Consider the following 25,230-nt stretch of genomic DNA (forward strand, 5'->3'; position numbering starts at 1 on the left):
CTTCTCTGCATCACACAGAGGGTACTCATGGCTCGACTATATACTAACACACTCTGACATGGCCAGCAGATTTAGGGAGACAGTGCATAGGGCGAGAGGTATATCAGACCACTCCCCAGTCGAGGTGCGAACGGTGGGATCAATTAGAACCATTGTTCTGCCACCACGCATAGACCCTTGGCTGCTTAAAGAAAAAGATCATGGATAATATCAGAGAACAGACTGAACACTATTTCCAGGACAATCTGGGGACCGTAGATTCGCCCTGTGTGCTATGGGAAGCTTATAAAATATTGGCCATGATATTACTGATTCCGAAATATGGCAAACCACCGGAGGATTGTTTCTCCTATACGCCGATCTCATTGCTCAACGTTGAAGCAAAGGTGCTGGCCAAGTTCCTGGCAATAAGACTCACCAAAGTAATAACCACCTTAATCCACACGGACCAATCCGGCATTATGCCACATTGCAGCACCAGACTGAACTTGCGGTGACTCTACGGAGTCCTCCAGGCAGCCAAAAACGAGCCGAATAATAACGTCCCTGGACCCCGGTATGGCGTTTGATAGTATAGAGTGGCAATACCTCTTTGCGGTGTCGAACGGTTCAGCTTTGGCCCTAAATTCTGTGCCTGGGTGCAGCTGCTATACATGGGACCACTAGACAGAGTAAGGGTGAATGGAGTGGTTTCCAGGCAGGTCACGCTGCATAGGGTCATGAGGCAGGGATGCCCGCTCTCGTCCATGCTCTTCACATTGGCACTAGAGCCCCTAGCGCCATGGATCAGAAGGGATCCACTAATAGGAGGTATGCCGATGGGGGGCGAATGAGAGGTAAAAATCTCACTATATGCCGATGACATAATCCTATATACCACCAAGCCCAGATCTACTATTCACCGTAATCTTCATATATTTAATCTATTTGGGAGTCACTCCGGCTATCAGATCAATTAGGACAAATCTCTTGCTTTCACACTGACAGGTGAAACGCCAACTATGCCTCCCAGGGGGAGTTCAATAAAGGTCAGGGATACATTTAAATATCTGGGCATCATGATTTCCTGCACAGAAGCTGAATTTCCAGAAGACATCCTATTCCCCCAACTGCTTAGACTACGGAAGGATGTCACACATTGGAGAAAGCTGCCGCTCTCACTAACGGGCAAAGCATCCCTTTTTAAGATGATGGTGCTACCACACTATGTCCTCCAAAACACCCCGTACAAAATCTCTACAGTGAATTTTCATAAAGTTCTTGCAAGTAAGAAAATTGCTATGGGATGGAGGGAATTTCAGAATTGTGCTACACAAATTACAGAGAGGGGATGTCTGTAAGTATTACTGGGGCGCACAACTTGACGCCCTTAATGACTGGGTCTTCGCGGGCAGGAAGGAGCCAGCGTACCAAATGGATCACCACTCAATGGGTTGAAAGGATATCTAAATGCATTGTATATTAAGGACCTGACGAGCAAACTGCCGAAACATACACAAACTACTATATGACTTTGGAGGGAGGCGACTAAATTCATGGGATGGGAAGGTAAACTAACGAAGAGAACACCCCTGTGGAACAGCGACCTACAAAGAGGTACGCGGGCAACCGGGCTTTCACCAGTGGGCACTACTAGGCTTTGAGTACCTAGGAGATGTCTGGAAAGGTCAGAAAATGGTAGGTTTCAAAACCCTGCAAGCAGACTATCAAATGCCAGACACTAGAAATGTTGATACATACAATTGAAACACGCCATTAAAACACATATCGGGGTGGGAGATCAAATACCTGAATATGCGCCACTAGAAGATAGAATACTCCTAGACCCAACAACCGAAAAAGCCACATCCCTCATATACAAAAAAATGATGAACAAGCCAGATCCACTGGGGACCCCGAGAGACGCATGGGAGAGAGGATGATGACTGGGAGGATGCTATACAAAGCCCTACAGTAGTAGCCATGAAAGCACGATTCCGCCTCATACAACTTCGAATCCTGCATTGGTCGTACACAACTAGAGCAAGACTATACAAGATGGGTACATGTGACTCAAACAAGTGCAAGAGTGGATGCAGAGGAGGGCACATTCTATCATATGCTGTGGGGCTGCAGGGATATTGGAGCAGGATTACACAGGTGATGTCGGCAGTTAAAGGGTAAGTCGGTCTCACTAGATGCCAGATGGCACATACTGTGTATTACTGGGGAGACCAAGTGGCCAAGATATACTAGGTTGTGGTTACCGTTGGCAGCTGTAATTGCCATAAAGAACATAGCCAGGGCATGGGGGCAGCACATCCCTCTAAAGTCACAGATGGGGAGAGGGACCTTGATTGGTGTGGAGCAGCCGAAAAAGTAGTCTATCAAAGCCGAGATGCCCTGAGAAGTGGGGTAAAACATGGAACAGGTGGGTGGAGTACATCGGGATTTGAAAAGTTGCAATGATGTAAATGAAGCGAGGTATGCAGAAATGACAAGGTGGTTCTAGAACCTGCCTAAACTGAATTACACAATTAAGTAATGCTGAAGAGGAGAATTAAGAACTGAAAGGGGTTGGGGGGTGAAAATGCTTTTGAAATTATACAGGCTATGATCATTACCATTAACCTGTGATGTGAGTTATACATCGCCAAGTTTAATAAAAAGATTAAAAAAACAAAAAACACCAATGGCCACCATCAGTTTAGAATGGATGTTGGAAATGCCAAATCAAATAGTGTTAATTGTAGGCTGCCAGCAGAAATAAAAATGGTAATGGATTAAAAACAGGATAAGCCATTCAAAATACAGATGCACAGGAAAACACTTCAGATTGACCAATATTAAACTAGCTATTATTTGTTGGCTCTTGGAGCACAAGAAACAGACTACTAAAAAGGTTCTCTAAATACAGATTAATTGTTTAATGTTTTGTCAGATAAATTATGAACTGAAAGTAGTTTATGTGTGTTTAGATAAGCTAAGAACAACCTCACATTTAAATAAATACAAATTTAAAGTATTCCCCAGTGGTCCATTTTTCCGCCAATAGTGAGCTCAGAAAGAGAGCACGCTTTTAGCAATGTTCTTTCAAATAACATTCAACACTTAAAGTGACAGACTTTACTAAGTAGCAATTTGTGCAATCTATATGTGTACTGCATTTCTGTAGCACCATTTTCTAAATGTTTAAAACAAGAAATTAATGTGATAAACTTAAAGAGAGAAGAATGCGGGTGTGGCTGTGGAGAGCTTCAACAATGCTGACATAGACAATAACAAAGAGAGTTAGTCCTTACCTGCACTAGCCATATGCCATCTTTGGTGTCTTCCACTAGCTCATAAAAGTGCATTTCTCCACTGAAATTTGTGCTAGAAACCGACTCGGAGTCCTCCTCTTCATTGAGTGCAGAATAGAGCTCTCCCTCCATAAGGTCTCCTGAAACAGAATCAAGGAAACAATTACACTTGTGTGGTCATACACGTGGACCTGGAAGCAACAGCTGTTTCCCTTATCTAGTTACAATCCTATTCTAACAGTAGGAACACCTTTTTTTGCCATGTGCTTATACAAATGTCTAGAGCAGCGTTCACCTTAGGCTAACTACAGTGTTTTGATGAACTGCCCCCACCAGCCCCTGTGGACACAATAAATGTTGATAGGGTTTCTTCTGACACCTTAGAAGCAATTCGGTTAAGGCCCAAAGCCACATTCTAAATGGCTAGTACCAAGTGCAATTCCAGCTTACAGTTTCTCAATGACTCACTGCTCACTACATCAAAGCAGCAACATCAAGACCTTCACCACTGCTGCATATTGAAACATTCAACATGGAAACTGACAAAATCTCACCTGCTTAGTGTAGATCACTTATTTCTTTGGGAGCCTACTGTGGAGACCCAAATGTGCATGGCCACCAGGATGCAACATACAGGAAAGGGCTACTTACTTATATAAAGTGCCAAATATTTCAATAGGGTTCGAGTCAAAGGGTTGCCTTCTCTATAGAGGATTTGTGATTGCTGCACACTCATGCACAGAGCGCATTAGGGGAGCATGTAGGGACATACAGTTGTTCAAAACTCTAAAGTTTTGACCAGTGTTACCTTCACTCCTCCTAATTTTCATAGGAGGGATGAAAGTAATAATAATCTAAACTGTTTAGAATTAATAGACTGTGTTACATCAAGAGCTGGGGGGGGGGGGGGGGGGGGGTGTTGAGTCCAAAAAACTGCTTCAAGCCTGCTAATTTAATTTATAAAATGTGCCTGATGCTGCCTCCCACAACCCTGGTCCACATCACCTGGATGGCACTGGCAGGAGCATTTTTGCAAACTGCCTTAATAAGCGCATTAGGGAGGACAAAGAATAAATATAGCATGCACATGCATTTTGACATTGAGCCTGGAAAGTTTGTGGTTCCTTGTTGGCGCCGAGCCAGGCTTACCCATATACAAATTCAGTGAGAACCATGAGGATGGTGTGCAGAAGAAGCCTGCAGATGAGTGTATGCCTTCATGTGATATGCTCATATTTTGTCCATACCAACCTGGGAGTGATCCTCGACTCGAAACTCACCATGACCAAACAAGTCAACGCTGTCTCCTCCACCTGCTTCAACACCCTCCGTATGCTCCGCAAGATCTATAGATGGATCCCGACAGACACAAGGAAAACAGTCACCCAGGCCCTAGTCAGCAGCAGACTCGACTAGGGAAACGCCCTCTGCAAAGAATCCAGAATGCCTCTGCACGCCTGATCCTCGACGTCCCGCGCCGCGACCACATCACCCCCCACCTGAGGAACCTGCACTGGCTCCCCGTGGACAAAAGAATCTCCTTCAAGCTCCTGATCCACGCACAAAAGGCACTCCACAAGACCAGCCCAGCCTATCTCAACAGTCGACTCTCCTTCTACGTACCCAACAGGAATCTCTGCTCCGCAGACCTCTCCCTGGCTACCGTCCCACGCATCCGTAGAACCACAGCCAAAGGCAGATCCTTCTCCCACGCGCCGCCAAGACCTGGAACACCCTCCCCCTCAACCTACGACAAACCGAAGTCCTTCAGGAGACGACTCAAGACCTGGCTGCTCAACCAGTAGCAGCAGTACCCCCCCACCCTCAGCGCCTTGAAACCCTTGCGGGTAAGTAGTGTGCTTTACAAATTATTTGATTGATTGATTGATTGATTGATATCTTGCTGAAGCCAAAAGAGTTTAATAAGAAGACAGCTAGCTGCACCTGTATGTACGTTGCCATTATTAAGTTCTTCGCATTTGGTAGTTGTCATTTGCCTTTCCTTTGAATCCTGAGGTTTTCATAAGAGGCCTGAAGTGAAGTGGTTACTAAGTTATGTTCTGTCTTGAAGACAATGTGGTGTAAGTTGAGTAATAAAGAGTTATAGTTTGGATAAGACAGCAGCCTATGCTGAAGCGCAACAAATGTGCCCTGCATCCACCTGGATTAGAAGACTTGTTTGCATACGATAACGCATAAGAATAATAAAGGCAATGTCACAAATATCAAATAAAGTATGTCATGACCGGTTATCTCTAGTTACATAAGAACCACCAACTGCCTCACTCGATTTCAGCGCTTGAATTGAGATTTACTGAAATCACTCTACCTCCATTTTACCTTCTGTATCACCCTCTTAAACCCAGGAAAGCCCGTGACAGTCCAGAGTCAGTCTGTGTAAATCCAAACCCTGTCAGCAAAATCAATGATGAAGCATATGTCACATTCGAAAATGTGTCAATATCTCCAGCAAAGTCCCTTCAAACCCACCTCTGACGTAGGTGGGAAGACCTCACCCCAAAGCGAGAAAGCCAATTTACTATTTCAACCCACTATTAATGTCAAGAATATGGGAAGGAGTCATTTGTCAAAACAGCAATTTAATGGTGTTCTTGGGAAAAGTTGGCATAGATACAAATAGATGTCATGACTAATTCACAAACAGTTGACGGAAACAAGAGCAATTTCATGTTAACGTGAAATCATTCCATGTCGAATGCATGACATTCCATACAGACTTAGGGAGGCTTTGAAGGTTTGGTAAGTAATTATTTGTATTTAGGGGGGAGTATTTCCTCATCAGTTTCACAAATCTACTGGACAAAGAAGGACTTGTACTATTTTACTAGTAGGCATTTCAGATCAGTAATCTTTTACGACAAGTAAACATTTTTAGGGACCGACATAGGCACAATAGGTCAGTTCGTAAAAAAAGCGAATCAGATTGAGTTATACTACAATCTACTTTATAAATAAGCATTAGGTAGGTCTCGGATTGTGACTCATTGGGCCACAATCACTGGAATTGTGTGCTGCAACGGTCCGCAAGTCACCATGTCTATGACCAACTTTTATTAAAGTAACCAATTTGTAAGTTAGGTCCTTTTTCTATCTATTTTTTTACATTTAAGAGTTGGCAGTAGGTACCTGGACCACTGTCTATTCTTCAAATTTTTTTTTTTACATTCATTAAGGGGAATTGGTGTCTTTGTGAATGGTTACCACCTCCTTTTGACTTTATATGGAAAAGAGGCCGTAGCTTCTAGTACGGGCAATTTGCCGAAGAAAACTCAAACAGCTATGTCAGTCCCAAAAAAATTTAATATGATCAACCAATCTGCCAATATTCTAGAGAAAAGAGATACAAAGGGCAGTGATAAAGCATTAAAGAGAAGGCTGAATCACCCCACCAATATTCAAGAGACAGCGTCATTTTCAGAAATATCACATCCTAAATTGTATAATGACTATTCTAGCAGTTACCAACATCTAAATCTTCCACCGGTGGCAACACCATACATAGTTATTCTAGTAAACGTGCCAAAGTTGGGGATCTCAGAAAACGAAACTTGGGAGACACTTAGAAATAAATCATTACACTGGTTAAGTTTGAAAGTCGGGCTCACTGAGCAACTCTTTATCGAGTTTAAGATGGCCAGGAGGGTTCAGTGGGTTGGCAAATGTAGAAAAACTTTACCAGGGGACTGCGTGGTTCTAACATTTAAAACACCTTTGTTGGTGGAGAATATACATCGGCGGGCTGGAAAAAAATTGGTCTTAATAAGAGGGATTAGTATAGTCCCATTGGGTTTTTTCTATCCTCCACCATTCAGGACACAGAAGGGTGGTATTATTGGAAACCTGGCGGCAGGGCAAGAATGTTCCTATAATCTTTTGGTTGAGAACAGGTTTGCTGTGCTCTCTGTTTTGGATGAGACCGACTGACTGTCCCAGCTACAGGTAACCCAAACAAAGAACGTAGCAGTATGTACCCCCACAGGAATACCCTCTATAGATCCCGTTCTGAAACCTAATTCACATGAATCACGCTTAGAAAATTCCTATCGATCTAAACTCCAGACTAAGAGCATTGAAAATAACTTGGTCAGTGGTGGGTCCACAGTAGATTCTACTCCAGTTCTAGAACAAAGAACGAGTACGGCCGAGAGCCCAGCAATATCCCAATTCGGGTCCATCACAAGTGATTCCAAACAGAACATTATCATCGATGAATTAACCTTGGAAATCTTATTTTGGAACATAGCTTGTCTGCGGTCGAAATTGACCAATCATATATGGAATGACTTTGTGGGAAAGTTTAATGTCCTCTGTTTCCAAGAGACATGGGCTACCACCGAAATCCATATTGAGGGGTACAAGACATACTATACCCCTGCTATCCCGTCCACTTTTGGGAGGGCAAAGGAAGGTCTCATAGTATATATCTCCAATTTGTTGAAGATAAAGGAAATACATTTTGTAAAGTCAGAGCCTAATTTTCAAATAATAACTCTAACTATAAACAAGCAAAATATGTATGTATTGGTCAACTTTTATAACAATGTACAGAAGGGCCGTTTGTTGGATATTTGAAAACAGCTTAGAAATGTTCTGCTAGATATTCAAAATAACTGTACTCAAAATGTACTATTTGTGTGGGGGGGAGATTTTAATTTATCCCCATGTGAAAAAAATGATACTATAATATGTGGTTTAATTGACGAGAACAACAGTAATTTTCCCCATTTTCCCCATACAACCAATGGCGATTGTCTAAATTAGATGCTATTTGTTCTGGAAATGGGTTTTGCACATCAATTGTCCTCTCCGCCAATCCCATTTACCCAGACCTTTAACGGTAGAGGAGCAAGTACAACTATAGATTTTATTTTAATATCTAATAGGTATGCCTCCCGTTTTCTGAATTTTCGTACACATAAGAATGCTATTAGCGATCATTTTCCAATCAGTGTGTCATTGTTCTGTCCGTTCAAGACTGGTAGAAATAAGAGCAAGAGTATGTATGGGTTTGAAAATTTGGAAATTGACAAAACAAACGGGTATTCCTTAAAATGGAACAAAGTTGAACCACAGGAGTTCACTACAATAGTGGTTAAAAAATCCTTAACCTCAATCATGAATTGTTTAGAACCCTTAACTCCACATCACAAAGTTTTAAGAAGCTATGAGGAGACAACAAATGAAATCAAGGACACTTTGAGAGTCCAACTAAAACATAGGAATGACAAGGGCAAGGGTTGGTTTAATAATAACTGCACAAAAGCATATGCTGACCTAAAATTAGCACTACACAAAAAGGATCGAGATAGATTGGAAGTCAGACAGCTTAAAAAGGCATACAATCAGGCTGTGAAATTAAGAAAATGTGAATTAAAAAAAGAAATTTGGGAGGAGTTACATAAAAGTTGCAATAATAAAGATAGCACCATATTCTGGCGGGTGGTTAAATCCCCATTCTTATTAACAGCTGAAAAAACGCCGTCAATAGAAATCGCGATAGACGAAAAGCAATGGGTGGGACATTTTTCCGAGATCTTTGGTCGAGATACCGAGGAGATTGACATGACAGAAGGCAAGGCTAGCATCAGTCCTAGTGCGAATATGATAGATTCTCATACAGCCCTAGATGTCACTTTAACAGAAGTCGAGCTTGCCCTTAAGGCCAGCAAAGGGGGAAAGGCACCGGGACCCGATCGGGTCCCAGTCGATCTTTTTAAATTTAACACAGATCTATGTGTTGAAGATTGCATTAATCTCTTAGCATGAGCTGAAAGCCATTTTGTACTTGGCAGCCATTTTAGTTAGCTATGTGCTGGACATTTGCTGTTTCCCTTTCCCAGAGTCTTGCACATGCTCAGATGGGCCTAGCTAGTAGAATGCACCTGTTCCTAATATAGAACTGTCAGGCTGTTCTAACTGATGTCAGCAACTTATTACTCCTCCTACTTGTTGACTGTGCAGTTTCTGTATGACAATCTATGTGCATAACTCTTCTCATGTGTACTTGTACCACCTTTTTATCAGCCCCTGTGTGGGTATATAATGACCCTGTTCTCTGTACTCTTTAGAAAATGTCTCATACAGTGATTTGAGAATACTGTGTGACGCATTTTTTCCCTCTTTAGAGGTTAAATAAAAAGATGTCTTTTATATTACAGCTTCTGTGCCAATCTCTTCTTTGTTGGTTTAAAAGGACCAGGTGTATCAGAGAAAGCCCCTGAGAAGGTTTTGATTTCTACAATTGGTGCCCTCTGTGAGGCTCATCAGGGAAGTGGCTATCCAAGGGAGTGATCCTGATGGGACACAGGAATCTACTGAGGAGGACAGAACAGGACTCTAGTAAAAAGGTACCCTAAAACTGAGATTCTGTCTCTGCAGCCCAGTATATTTCTGGTCTTCCTGGTTGGACTCCTCCAACTGCTTACCACTACTGACTGAGAACATTTTTGGCGTGAGTATTCTAAAAATGACCGTTTGGTCACTCAGAACTTGGCAGTTAGAATCTGGAAACTTGTGCTTGGTAAGGTCATTTGTTGCGACGCTTTTTGGATTTGTATGGAAATTGGCCAATATTTGGAATTTGGAAATATGTAAACTGCAGTTTATGTAGGCAGGTAATGAGAAACTTTTGTAAACTTGAACGACACACTGAGTTAAGTGCTACTTTGTGTATAATATTGTATATGCTGCAATATTTTTGGCATGCCTGTTCTTAGCACACATCGTAGAATGTGTTGCTTTCTTGAAGGTACCCTTGGAACTTGTATATAATTAGCCGTCTCCCCTAGAGGGGATACTTAACTAGGTTTAGGTATAAAAACGTATTTCTTCCTTGGTGACTAGTACCCCGAGGAACTAAATATGTACGTAGAAAGGATCCTGGTCTGTGCACTTAGTAACATTCATAAGTGGTGATATGCAGAGCGTTTTTTTTCCTGGTGTTCTGCTAGCCAAATCTAGTGAATATGACTTATAACTAGTATTTACAAATGGTTTGGTTTAAGTACAGTCTGTGGGCTGTCTTTTGTTTCTGGCTCAAGTGTTGATCTGTGGGTTAAATGTGTGTTTAAATGTCTGTGGTTTGTCATTAGTGGTACTTGTGTGAGTAAGTAGCGATTGCGCTCTTGGTGCAAGAATGGCTAGCCTTAAGTGCCCTGTATTATGTGTATGACACCGTTTTGAAAATGTCTGGAATGAGCTCAATGTTTTTTTTTGTCATCATTCTGTTATGCAAAACATCATTAAAATAAAATATATTTTAAAAGAATCCAGCAAGGAATTATATAATATATGTTAAATAGCTGCACGCTATCATTAAATTGACAGAGTAAGACACTATACACGTGTGCAAATTGCCACAATGTTAAAGATAAAATTAGAATCCACATTGAATAGGAATAAAAAAGCTTCAAAAAACGAAATTGTGTGTTTTGCAATAGATAAAATTAAGATACAAAATGTCACAGCATTTATCCTTCTGTATTAGGTATTAAAAGGCATTCACATTATCTGAGTGAGTTGGTTGTTGCTGAACTAAGTACACATTACAGAACGACAGATTTGTGCTGGCTCGAAAGGCGGACTTGAAAGGCTTGTGAATTTGACGCCTCTTCGCGTCAAGCAGCTGTGTAAACATTAGACTATTTCTGACTCCGGCCACAGAAAACAGCTGAAGTCGACTACATCTTAAGTCAGTGCAAACACGGAGTAAAATCCTGCATTTCAGACTGCTGTTTTAAAAGTTAGAAATATAGTTTCATTATTTTTGATAAACAGAGGACAGATTGACAGTAGGGATTTATTTTCTTAATGCCTGTTTAATAAAGGATAAGAGTGGTTTTGATGTTAAATAATAATGACTGTCCTTTAAAAGTGGCGCAGACTTTCAAATTAGGTTTCTGTTCTTAGGGCTATGAATGAATGTGTTTAAATATGATAGGCAATGGATGCAGCTTGCTTTTCATATGTGGACTCATCAAAATGATTGGATTTATTAAAAAAATATATATATATTTTGATTATATAAAAAATGTTATTTAAAATAGGTGCATTAAATTCGTTTTGTAATATTTATAATGCCTAATAATGATGCTGTGACCTCCTCGCATCCAAATTGAATTTAAGCCGTTCTATACAGCAATAGGGGGTCACTTACATGTGAAATGTCACTTAACCCAGGCGTACAAAACTTATTTTTATAAGGGTATACATTATACATTTCTGATGCCACATCTCTGGGATATGTAGAGGACATTCTGGGGATGACTATTATGCAAAAACATTGTAGGATATTCATTTTTAAGTGCCCCAAACATCAAAGTCGAAATTGAGTAAAATTCACTATTTAAATGAGGTTATTCCAATCAGAGCAGCTTTTAAACTGCCTTAGGCTCCAGTAAATGAACATATGTAAGTATAGAATGAATAGCGGACATCTATACTGCTAGACAAGCACTCAGCACACTGCTTACAAATATAAATATGTACAAAAAAAACTGGCAGAAGTTATTAAGCTTACCTCTGAATTGCTGGTAGACAGGAATGGAGTGGGTTGTTGAGCTCTCAGTCTCCAGGGTCACTTTGAATTGGTAAAACTGCATGAAAACCTTGCACACAAGATGGGACAGCTGCGAATAGGTTAAAGGTCGAAGTTCTACATTTAGAAGCAGGGCTCAGCGCAACATTTGCTTTGACATTTCGACATTTGAAAGACGAAATGGCAGGGCAGGGACAGAAAGAGGTTTTGCTTACTTTTTTTTGGCAAAAGCAAGTTTTTGTTCACTCATATGAACAGATTGAATAATAATGGTATATGTGAGCTCTTATTAAGACAATGGCTCTGCCATATGTATAGCACTAATGCTTTTAGGGCTGAATTAAGGAAGCAATGGGATTTAGTTTGAATTCATGTGCCCTCGTGTTACACTTGTACATTTGATAAAGGAATATGTTCTTTAGCTAGCTCAATGTGCTATTTAGCTCCTCAGAGTTTGTTTATGCCCAGTTGCTATAAATTGGGGTCGATAGTGTTGTCAGAATGAAACCTGTTAAATTTATGTTTTCTCTCTCTTTTGAGCCCGTCTAAACTGTCTGTGAAATAGCCATGAGACATTTAATTGGCTATTCAGTAATACTGTTTTAAACATTATTAGCATTAATAAAATGAATAAATAAATTTGCTATGTTACTGCCCATCCTATCTGATGAAATTATGAAAGGATGAGTAGTCTAGATTGCTGTTTCCTTATTTGATTTTTAAGGGGAACTAGATGTGGGTAGTTTTTGTTCTAAAATTCTCAGGTGATAACACCACTATTGTTTGTTATTCTCATACTAAATACAGTTTTGCAAGGGTATTGCTAGTTTTTATTAGCTAGTCTGTGTAAATAAACTGACAGTCCTTACTAGAGCTGATGTTGCATAGTTTGGATTGTGAAAAATAGAATGCAGGGAAGATGCCCATGTGATCCTTAGCAAACCCTGCCCTTACTAACATCCCTCTGACCGACCTGTTATGTGTGCTGGGGGCTAGAAACTCTTATTGCCCCAACAAACCTCAGCGCCACTTGCTGCCACAAACTCATTTTTCCTCTCATCTCTGTTTACAGGCAAACCTTTGGACACTCTACCCCTCACTACACCTAGTTACACAAACCGGTTCCAAACACCAAAAAGACTCTTGCAACATGATTTATTGCACTGCAAACAGCAAGACTTGTTTTTTTTATCAACAGAACGGACTCTTAGATCTGGCCGGTCTCAAATGTTTTAGACCCTGAAGCAAGGTCCAGCTGCAAGATAAGATTGTCTGTTTGACCTGGGTGGGAAGAGAAATACTGTTGGGCTTGTGTGACCACCTGCCCGGGGCGGGGACTCCAAGCTTGTGTAACCATGTTGATGAAACAAATGCATTGTGTCAAACCTGTATAAAAGGAAGAGCCAAAGGAGTGATCAGCAGAACACTTCCCTCAGACATCCCGGTGTCTGCAGTTGACGTGATCTCCTCATGAGAAATAAACCTTTTTCTTGTCTTCCAGTTTCCAGCGCTTGCCTCATTATTTTGATAGCGAACCCAAAGTGAATTAGAGGTGGAACCCTGCACCAGGCAGCATTGAGGGTCTTAGAAGACTCGCTGTCTTTCACAATTGGCGCTCAAACGTAAGGGCCCATCAGCGACACGTGGGTCCGTTAGAGAGGTCCTAACGACTAAACGATTGTGGTATACCTGCTGGAGAAGACCCTCGTCTGGCTGCCGATCGACTGAACTTCACCGGTTTCGAACGGACCTCTCTCGAGTGACCTGCGGTCCTGACTGGGACCTTAGAGGAACGCCGCATTGATTGTTGGAGTGAGAGGACAACCAGGCGCTGGCAGGGGAAGACGAAGAACTGTCCACACGGTCCGGGTAAGGTTCTGAAAAAAACGACTTAAATTGATTGATTGACTAGTTTGATTGAAATACTAGTATTTTTTTTTATTGAGTTATTTGAGACATTCCCTGCTTGCAAACAACGAAGAATAGGAATATTCTCTCTCTTTGCAGACAGCGAAGGACAGGTAGTGCAGACTTTTTGTCTAAAATTGATTGATTGATTGATTGAGATATTCATTTTGACCGATAAATACGTCATGCCTGTTTTCTCTAGATTGTTTGATTGCAATTGTTTTGGACCGGAGCGGTTGTTAGAGGTCAGTCAGCCGGCGCCGCCTAACAAGGACATGTACGTAAAGTATGGATTAGCCACAGTGGCTTATAGCAAACTATGGCATAAATACACTAGGAAGGACCGGGTAAATCAGTGGCCACTGACGGGATCTTTTGATCCCGCTAAAATAGAAATGTTAGAATTAGCTCTCCACAAAAAGAAAACTAGACCAGCCATGTTTGACAGTTTTGGTTTATGGCGAAAAGAGGCAGCCCAAAGAAAGAAAAGAGACGAGGCTAGACAAGATAAAGAAACGCGAAAATCAGCTTACCAAGCCTGTAAAAGGTTAGAAGAAAAACTAAAAGAAAAGGAAATCGATAAAAAGGAACAGGAATCAAAAATATCAGGTCAATGCCCTGTTAGAACGCCCTCGACTCTTTACCCCGAGTTACCGGCAAAACAAAGGGTAGATGATGATTTATTATTAGGTCCCCCAATCATATACATGCCACCCCCTTACGCCCCTACTCATCACGTAGTACAACGCCAGGACCCCCAAAGTATAGCCGGAGGTGACACGATCGCCTCAGTCTCCACCGCCTCTGCTCCCACCGAGTCACACACACCAAATGACTCATCAAAGGATACAGTAGTAGAGGTAGGATCAAAAGAACAAGCATTTACAATGCAATGGTCTCGGCAATATTATAGGTAGAGCTATTGTTATTGCTCATTATTTTTTTATCATTATTGAATCCCTAAATAAATGGCATTATCATTTCTATTGGCATTAGCTTTTTTTTTTGCATATGTGATACCTATTGCATTAGCAGAGAGAGAGTGATGTTGTGAGGTAGAGAGAGAGTGAGGTATTGAAATAGAGAGTGAGGTAGTGAGAGAGAGTGAGGTAGATAGAGAGTGAGGTAGTGAGATAGAGAGTGAGGTAGATAGAGAGTGAGGTAGTGAGATAGAGAGAGTGAGGTAGTGAGGGAGAGGATGTTGTGAGGTAGTGATATATAAGCATAGAGTGATGTTGTGATGTAGTGAGATAGAGAGAGAGGTAGTGAAAGAGAGAGTGAAAGTGAATTAGTGAGATAGAAAGAGTGAGGTAGTGAGATAGAGAGTGATTGAGGTAGTGAGTGAGAGAGTGAAGTTGTGAGGTAGTGAGCTAGAGAGTGGGGTAGTGATGTTTTGAGAGAGATATTGAGGTAGTGAGATAGAGTGGAGTAGTGAGGTAGAGAGAGTGATGTAGTGAGAGAGAGTGAGGTAGTGAAACAGTGATGTAGTGAGGGAGAGGGATGTTGTGAGGTAGTGAGATGTAAGCAGAGTGGTGTTGTGATGTAGTGAGATAGAGAGAGGTAGTGAAAGAGACAGTGAAAGTGAGTTAGTGAGATAGAAAGATTGAGGTAGAGAGATAGAGAGTGAGCGATGTAGTGAGTTAGAGAGAGAGTGAAGTTGTGATATAGAGAGTGAGGTAGTGAGAGAGTGAGGTAGTGATCTTTTTAGAGAGAGTAGTGAGGTAGTGATATAGAGGGGAGTAGTGATGTATAGAGAGTTATGTAGTGAGAGAGAGTGAGGTAGATAGAGAGTGAGGTAGTGAAAGAGTGAGTGTAAGTGACTTAGTGTATTTGAGAGAGAGAGAGTGAGGTAGTGAGATAGAGAGAGTGAATTAGTGAGTTAGAAAGAGAGAGTGAAGTTGTGAGGTAGTGAGAGAGTGATGTAGTGAAGTTTTGAGAGAGTGTGTTGTGATATAGTGAGGTAGTGAGAGTGAGATAGAACTAGATAGTGACGTAGTGATAGAGAGTGAGGTAGTGAGATAGAGAGAGTGAGGTTTTTAAGTAGTGTTTTAGAGTGAGAGATAGTTACTGTGGTAGTGATATTGTGTTGCTGTGAGAAAGAGAGAGTTGAGTAGTGAGTTAGAGAGTGAGGTAAAGAGGTAGTGGGAGAGAGTGTAGTATAGTGAGAGGTAGTGAGAGATAGTGAGGTAGTGAGAGTGAGTTTGGGAGAGAGAGTGACGTAGTGAGAGAGCCAACCCCCCACACATACAGAACCACCCACACAGAGCCACACACATACAAAGTGTATCCCCCAGACATACATACAGAGCCACACATACAGAGTCAGCCAGACACAGAGAGCTATCCACACAAATATTCAGAGCTACAGATATCCACCTTGCAACCCGGTGCATTGAAATGAAAACAATGCTACCGAAAAACACCTCTTTTTCCGTTTGACTTAATCAACATGTATTATTGACTTTACATAAATAAATCACCAAAGTACATAATATTTAAAAGTTCTGAAAACAACCAAGCTCCCCTTACCCACACACTTTCTTATGATACATCTTTTCACCCATTCAAACTTCACTTCATGCGCCCCTCTCTGCCAATCGCATCTATTCAATCATACATTCATTACACTTCCCTCACATACCATCACACCCGTACCTCAAAATAACAAATTTATACACATACGAAAAAAGATTCTCTAATGAACAACAATGGCCAACCAGACACAAATTCTCAAAATACAAAGCTTTCAATTTTTAACAACAATTTGTATACTTGATTGTCCCCACAAAACAGGTTGACGCGTTTCAAACCCCTTCGCATACGGGGTTCTCTTCAGGACCGAAAAGCTGGAAAACACAAACAATCTGTGTCTTAGTTATTGAACATATTGTACATGTGCACCCCTGCCTCAGAATATCTCCTCTCTCTGGTATTATTTTACCTTATTCTGAACTGCGAGATCAGCTGATCCCTACTATGGGGCATATTATCAAGCCAGGCGATACAATTATCGCCGCTTTAGCGGCAGAAAACTGCCGCTAAAACGGCGATAACGTGCTTGATAATATGCTCTATGGAATTCCAATTGAAGCTCAGGTTAGATCTCCTTCACATCTAACATGGGCTTCAATGGGAATTCCATAGAGCATATTATCAAGCCCATTATCGCCGTTTTAGAGGCGGTTTTCTGCCGCTAAAGCGGCGATAATTGTATCGCCTGGCTTGATAATATGCCCCTATGTTCTTAGAACCCAATCGCTAGTAGGCTCCGGCAGAGGTAATCATACCATCTCAATGAGTCAGCACATTCCATAATGTCATCAGTCCCGTTCCATTAGATAAAAGGTTGCTTACATTTTAATTGGCAGACTGTTGAAAGCCATTTGGTCAAACAAAAACGTGTTGCACATCCAGGCGCAATTCCTTAATGGCCATAAGCAAAAACAAAATAATTGCCCATTATTTTCTCAGAATATTGCCTTTTGATGAAGTAGCTCAAACCAGATGACGATGTGCCCCGTACCTGTATTTTGGCACGCGATTGTTTCTTCAGATTCAATTTTTGGGGTTCGCTGCACATTTACCTGAAAGAAATTAAAAGAACGTTCCCACTTAACCTATGTGCTTTGCTTAGAAGCGCGTAGCTAAAACAGCTTAATCGAAGTGTCTACACCAGCTGTACAAGTTCCGTTGATGCCTTTGGTTGGAAGAGTGAGACTAAAATGGCTCAACCAAAGTGTCTCTGCAAAAACGATTCAAATAGCTCTGGTTAGAGGCAGCCAAAACGTCTCTACCACGGCAGTTCAAATTACGCTGAAAACTCTAATTTAGAAGTGCATGACTAAAACCGAAGCGTCTCTACAACATCAGTGTTAATTTCGTTTTACCTTTGGTGACAGGCCTGGGCCGCCGCACAGTTAATCTTCCCGGGCCGCCAGCCTGCGCCAGCGAGCTTAGAGGTGACTTCCGTCTGCAGCAGAAGTGATTTAAAGGGCCCCGCGACCTTTGGTGACGCTCTGCCCAATCGAACTATGGGAGTTGTAGTCTAAGTTTGTTTTCTCCTGAGCCGGTTTTGCCAAAGAAAATTCTTAATGAACCACACTGGCTGCATGAACCAGTAGTGGAGCCTGCTACCTAAAAATAGAGGGGGGGGGTGGGGGGGACGGGTTATGGTTTTAAAATCGGCACCAGTGTCCGTTTAGCCCCAGTGTATTTTTAGGCATCATGCAATTCACACGGGATCAAAACGTAGACCTCCCGCTGGACTGTTGGAGGTGCGATCTAGGCTTATTGGCGCCATCATTTTTTGTCTGGATCACATTTGAAAACAGTGATTTAACCGGTAATAACCCAAACAGCACTCTGGCAGTCCGATCGGACACACATACAGACGAAAAAGCAAGCCGCCCCTTGCACCAAGAAGTAGGATAGAAAGAACACACTGCAACATTTAAGACTTGGAGAAGGAACATTAAAAACCCAAAGAATGCAGCCCAGTCACCCTCCCTCTGGGCCTAGAGTTAGGAACAGCGGATAAGAGCCAAGGCTAAGCTAAGATGGTGCGTGGCTGGCAAGTAAATGAGACGAGAAGTTTCACCCCCTCCCACGCCGCTGAGAACTCGAGTGCGGAGCAGCCGAGAACTCCCAAAGTGCGCCTACGAGTCCCAGCGCTTTACTCGAGTGTAAACTTTCGACTGACCTGCCCGCCGCCGGCTCCTCTGGAGGCACGGAGTAGAGACACCCCATGGCTTGCAAGTATAGACCCGAGTATGTGAGTGTCCCGGGCCTGGACTCGCTGCTCCGCAGAACAGCTTTCTGTAACTTTAGCTGTACGGAAATGTGCCCCAGGCCTTCCAATTCTTCGGCGCTCACTGCTCGGCGCACAACTCATTAGCTTCCTTCCTTTTGTGAGGGGAAGAGGCGTCTGCGAGCCAAGACCCTGGACCAAGTCATAACAGCAGCTGCAGTGGCAATGGGGACGGAGGCTCGGTCCTGCGGGGCTCCCACGTTCTCACACCGAAACACTGGCGGAAAGACGGGCGTGCACAGAGGCACGTGCGCACGTACACGGAGACTAACAGAAAGTCAAGCTTGTACAGTCAGATACACTCAGAGACAGACACCAGCACAACAACACGGCGCCGAACGGATAGATCCTCACGGGCAGACGACAGTAAAAAAATGGCGGATCGAAGCTTCGAAACTTTTTCGGATTCGGGGGCGTGTTCCTGCTGTTCTAAAAGGGCGTGGCTAAAAAGTGGAAAGAACAGCAAGGAACACGCCCCCGAATCTGAAAAAGACGGAGCCCATTTGGAGGGACGGCTCTCTCCTCCAATGGCTGGCCTCCGTTTAGGAAGCCAGCCAATGGAGGAGAAGCAAAAAGAGAGGCGGGCTAAATAGCCACTCTAGAAAACATTAAATCTTCCGACTTCCGGTTCTGCCTTCGGCAGACCGGTAGTCCTCGACCTAAAAAGGAGCGCCTAGGGTCCCGCGATAAGTACAAATGAGCGAGCAGGCATTGATAAAATAGTTAAATCCCTCATAGATAGGAAGGAGACAGAAGAGCATGTAACTGACATATGCAACTCCTAAGTTGAAAATCAGAAACTATACTTTATTGTACATCTCGGTTACCACACTCTTACTGCATATGAAGAGAAGTACCAAGATGTAGGGCCTGAGCGACTAGTGGCTCTCTATAGGAAAGTAGACACCGGAGATGACGGTGACAACGATGTTACAGAACTCTTTTCATCCACACTGGAAGTATGCCGTCACCTCGTGGAACAAGGACGGATAGATAAGGACAGGACATCTAAGATAGCAGGACCCCGGTGGAAAAACCAGATAGCATGATGCCGATAAAAGAAGCTGCCCCTTATTGGGTACCTCCTAGAGGACAAGGGACTCATGACGATATGAACCATCAAGACGCTAAAGGAAGGGTGGTCTACAATTGGGTGTATCAGCCATGGGACAGACAGGACATTTTGACGTTCCGTAAATCTTTACCGGATTTACGAAAAAAAAACACCACCTTTTACACCGAGCTAGGTACCGCTCTGGGATCAACAATAATGACACTTGCCGACATAGACTTGTTCTTCGGGTTAGGTTTGCCAGCAGATGTGTGGAAACAGATTAGGAAAATAGACCATACCGAACTGCTTGGTCATACCTGGGAACAACTCAACACACTAGATAAACAGCGGAACCCTGGTCAAAAACCGGTTAAAGCAATATTGGACCTCCCTGACAAAATAGTGCAGAAAGTGAAAACGCTGATCCCAGAGAAAAAGATAGACTGGTCCATAGTAACCGCGTGCCGCCAGAAACCACAAGAGGATGTCTCAGAGTATTTCTCCGGATTTGAAACGGTGTTCTCCGATTACAGTGGACAAGACATGTCCACCGCAACCGGACACCACTTATTTGTGCAGAACTATGTCAAAGGACTACTGCCAGATGTATCCCAGAAATTACAAGCCAGTGAAAGTAGTTGGACAGCATCTAAACCGGCAGCCATTCTCCAAATGGCCCAGTACTATGAGCATCAGAGAAACGAAAATGACAGGGCTACAGAAAGGAAAAAGAAGGACTTGAAGGAAAGGGTGATGATAGCACAACTCCAGGGTGTGAATACAGGAAGGGAGCAATATAGGGGAGCATACCAGCAGAATACCCCTAGAGTACAGCCACCTAGAAACAATTCATCGACTTCATATGTAGGACACCAAGACCTAGGCCAGGATCAACGTGCATTTTGCAAAGAATATGGACACTGGAAAACCAATGCCCGGCTTTGTTAGGAGCTGGTAGGGGCGAGGGAAATAGCAAGTGGACAGAGAGGAAGAGGACGTGGGAGAGGGTATGCCAGTGAAGCAAACGAAGAAAGGCCAGGAAGAGTGAACACATTTGACCATCCCAAACAGAATCAGTACCAACAGACAGATTATGTTATGTTATATAGTACTTCTAACGCGCACAAATACTTAAAAAGTGTCCTGGCGCGAATGCTGCATGCGGAACCTTGAGGAGAAGACATTAGAGTGCCCCAGAGAAAAGAAAAGTTTTCAGTTGTTTTTTAAAGAGCCTAAGATCTTGGATGACGCGCAGTTTCAAAGGTAAGGCATTCCAGGCCATGGCTGTTTTCACTGAAAAAGATTGGCCACCCAGACGGGCCCTATGGAAGCGTGATACCGTCACTAGGCGCAAGGTGGCGGAGCGCAGCAGTCTGTTAGGAGTATAGAAGGCGAACCGCTTTTGGGTGTAGAGAGGGACAGTCTGATGCAGAGCCCGATGGGCCAAAATCAGGGATTTGAATTGCACTCTTTGGAGGACTGGCAGCCAGTGTAAGTCGCAGAGATGTTTTTTGACGCTAGACCGTCCTGAGATGTTAAACAGGAGTCTAGTCGCGGCATTCTGTATAGTCTGTAGTTTGTTAATTAGGTATCAAATACAGAGCGTTGGCGTAGTCGAGCCGAGAAAGAATAAGGGCACGAATAACAGCTTCCTTGGCAGAATGAGGTAACAGCGGGAGAAATCTTCTCAATACCTTAAGAGTGCCAAAACACTGGCCAACCAGTTTGTTGATTTGATAGGTGAACCGTAAGTCCTCCGAGAACCAGATCCCAAGATTTTTTGCAGAAGAGCCCACAGAGTGCGGGCATGGGAGATTAGAGGGCCATAGAGATGATCTAAAGTCAGGAGGAAAATGTCCATACAGGAGAACTTCAGACTTGTCCTCATTACATTTTAAATGTGCAGCGGCCAGCCACTTAAAAACAGCCGAAAGGCAGTTCTGGGCGGACGCGGTAGACAAATCAGAATCCTTCCAAGTAAAAAGAAGTTGGGTATCATCCGCGTAGCCCATTATTTTTGCACCAAGTTCTTCTGCCAAAAAAATCAAAGGAGTAAGATAAATATTGAAAAGCAAGGGGCTCAGGGTGGATCCCTGTGGGACGCCAGTAGCCACCTTCCTCACCGTCGAGGAGAAAGGTGGCGTCCACACCTGCTGAGTCCGATCCTCTAGAAAAGATTTTAACCAATTCCACACGTGGCCACCAACACCAATATTAGCCAGGCGAGAGAGGAGGAGCTGATGGGGGACCGTATCGAAGGCGGCAGAGAGATCAAGAAGCACCAAAGCTGCTCTGCCGCCCGCATCAAGGCACCCCCGAATGGCTTCTGCAACCTCCACCAGTGCAGTTTCGGTACTGTAGGCGGACCGAAAACCAGACTGCGCCGGGTGTAGTAGGTTGGAGGATTCCACGAAGGCTTCCAGTTGACGAAAAACAACCTTCTCACAGATTTTGGCCATGGCGGGGAGAAGAGAAATAGGGTGAAAGCTAGTAGGAAGTGCAGGGTCGAGTGAGGGTTTTTTTTAGGAGAGGAAGGAGCTTGGCCTGCTTCCAACTGATAGGGACCGTAGAAGTCTGCAGAGAAAGATTAATAATTCTGTTGACCTTCAGAGAGATCACCTCAGCAATACCAGCCAGCACTCTTGCCGGAGCGGGGTCGGACGGGGATCCTGATTTGAGAGATTTTAGAATAGCCAATGTATCACATTTCTCAACATGCGAGAACATGGAAAAAGAGGAGGAGCAGGTCTGGGAGGTCGGCAGAGAGGAGGGGTCAGTCAGGGGGAAAGAATCACAAACAAGGCTATCTTGGATCAATTGAATTTTTTCGATAAAAAAGAGAGGACAGTTCCTCACAACGCTCTAAAGAGGCTAGAAAGGGAATTTGTTCCGCGGCAGGGGATAGGAAACTTAACTATCGAGAAGATCTCTTTGCTGTTGTTTTTGGCATTAGCAATACGGGCAACAAAGAAGCTACTCTTGGCTGCGCTAATGGCTGTGTAGTAATCGTGTTGGGCCTGCCGCAAAGTAGCCTTGGCAAGAGGACAGTAGTCCCGGCGCCAGATGCACTCCAGCGATTTGCAAGACAGTTTAAGAGCTCTAAGCGAGGGCGAGTACCAAGGTTTAGGAGGAATGGCCCTAGGCCTGCACACGCGTGGGGCTTTGGACACAGATTTCACGCTGTGGGCGATCCATGAAGTGAGGTCAGCACACTCATTCTCCAAAATGCAAGAAGGTGAGGGTTCCGACCGAGCCAAAATCTTTGCAAGGGCCGGAATAACGATCCTGCGGGGCTGTAAATAATGGACAGGGCGAGCACTGGGCAGGAATTTACCAATAGACCATGAAAAATGGACCAAATAGTGGTCCGACCATGAGACCGGAAGAGGGTCCGGAGTAGAAATGTCAAAATTGGAGAAGATCAAATCGATCAGATGCCCCCCATGGTGGATCGGAGATTTAATCCATTGAGTCAAATGAGCCAAGACACACAGATCATTTAGCTCCCTGGAACCCGGCGCATCAGGGCAATCGAGATGTATATTGAAATCCCCAAGGAGAAGAAACCTTGGGAAACGCAAGGCACGCGGGATAATCACATTATCCAAGGCCTTGAGAAAGCCGCCAGGCGAGCCCGAGGGCCGATAGACCAAGGTACCACCCAAGGTGAAATGGGGGGACAAGGCAATGGAAAAATCAAGGGCCTCTGCGTCTACAAGCCCAGCCGAGGCTTCACAGGAAAATGACCAGATGTCTCTGAGAACTACGGCGATACCACCTCCTCTCCCAGACGATCTATCGAGTCTGGCAATTTTAAACCCAGGCGGGATAGAAAGTTCGATCGTAGGGGCACACGACTCATTCAGCCAAGTCTCGGTGATGAATAAAATATCCAGGCCAGAATCCGAAAGCAAATCGTATATATATGGGGCATGTTTTACCAGGGACCGAGCATTAATGAGTGCAGCCTGAATAGTGTTGACATGATCATGATGGCTAGTAAAAGAACCTCCCAGTGGGCCAAGGCAGTAATTACAGGCGGGGCAATACAAAGTAGTATCCTGGGCCATCGACCAATTCCTATATCCCTTGCGGTGAGGTGTATTCAGGGCCAGCAATTGAGCTTTACTGTACCTCTTGCCTTCTAACACCTCCCCAAGCACACCACCAGCATGGCCCGGCACTTATGCGTCCTTAGCGCGGACGGGCGCAGACGGGCTTTCCTTTGGCGCGCCGCCGGCGCGCCCGCTGCGCGAACGCTGCATCCGGTTTATGAAGGGAGGGAGTGGGAGGAGTCACGAGACTGAAACGCTAACCCGGCGGGAAGCGCTCTTAAGTGACAAGCGTTTTGAATCACAGTTTAAAGTAGTGAGCACGGACCGAAATCTAGCTTCAGTGCATACAGGAATTAAAGTTACATTAAAAACAATTCTTGTCCAAAAGAAAAAAAAAACATTAAAATTGACAGAATGCCCCAGATAGTAAAAGTACAGTTTTCCCTACAATTTTAAAATATCACAGCACACTTATGCCCCCCACAACGTAAAGCAGCAGCAGTGTAATGCAATTACCGGCGCGAACGCTGCATCCGGTTTATGAAGGGAGGGAGTGGGAGGAGTCACGAGACTGGAACGCTAACCCGGCGAGAAGCGCCCTTAAGTGACAAGCGTTTAGAAAATCACAGTTTAAAGTAGTGAGCACGGACCGAAATCTAGCTTCAGTGCATACAGGAATTAAAGTTACATTAAAAACAATTCTTGTCCAAAAGAAAAAAAAAAACCATTATAATAGACAGAATGACCCCGATAGTAAAAGTACAGGTTTCCCTACAATTTTAAAATATCACAGTACACTTATGCCCCCCACAACGTAAAGCAGCAGCAGTGTAATGCAATTATGACAATACGTACGATTTTGCATAGGACAGCCAGGGGCAAGGGAGGGATCCAGTCGAGCTCTATGTTGGCCAGCAAGGCCCTTATGTTACCGCTAAGGTCCTGGGCACAAAATCGCCATTTTTGGTAGACACTGGAGCAACACATAGTGCACTATCCAAACGACTGATTCCAAGGGCACCCTTGTCAGGCTCACATGTGACCTCAATAGGATTGGACGGTACGCCCTCCACCAACCCTTTTTCCCGACCGATCCCTTTTAACCTTGACAACAATAGCGTTGAGACGACATTCCTCCTCTCTTCTAACACCCCAGATGCCATTATGGGTCTCGACCTTCTGAAACACTTCCATGCGACTATCAGATGCTCACCAGACGGAGTGCGTGTCATCCTTAATGACAACCCCCAGTGCCATAGAGAGAACCCTTCTCAGCACGTTTCCCATCTCCGAGACTGACGCATCCCTACTGGACACTTTGCCATCACACTTATGGGTTAGGGCTGATTCAGACGTAGGACGAATGATGATTGACCCAGTACACGTAACAATACGACAGGACGCAACCCTACCGAAAGTACCGCAGTACAAAATATCGCCAGAGGGTGAGAAGGCACTGACAGAGATCATACACTCTTTGGTAGAGGCAGGGGTGGTAGAGGAAGTAGTGAGCAACGTTTGTAACAGTCCCATACTACCGATTGTAAAGAGACAGGGAGAGGGAGACG

The 25,230-nt window shown here is 43.7% G+C and overlaps 1 protein-coding gene across 1 annotated transcript in view; it reads right to left on the reverse strand.

Annotated features, from left to right (window-relative positions):
- Window positions 1–25,230, reverse strand: part of RNF103 (ring finger protein 103) — a 150,853-nt gene that overhangs the window by 46,165 nt on the left and 79,458 nt on the right. The window contains exon 2 of the mRNA XM_085642631.1: window positions 3,282–3,421. Coding sequence (XP_085498757.1) covers window positions 3,282–3,421 — 140 coding nt within the window. The remainder of the gene's footprint in view (window positions 1–3,281; window positions 3,422–25,230) is intronic.

The sequence above is a fragment of the Triturus cristatus genome, chromosome 2_2 (assembly GCF_964204655.1).
Source record: "Triturus cristatus chromosome 2_2, aTriCri1.1, whole genome shotgun sequence".
Classification (NCBI taxonomy): domain Eukaryota; kingdom Metazoa; phylum Chordata; class Amphibia; order Caudata; family Salamandridae; genus Triturus; species Triturus cristatus.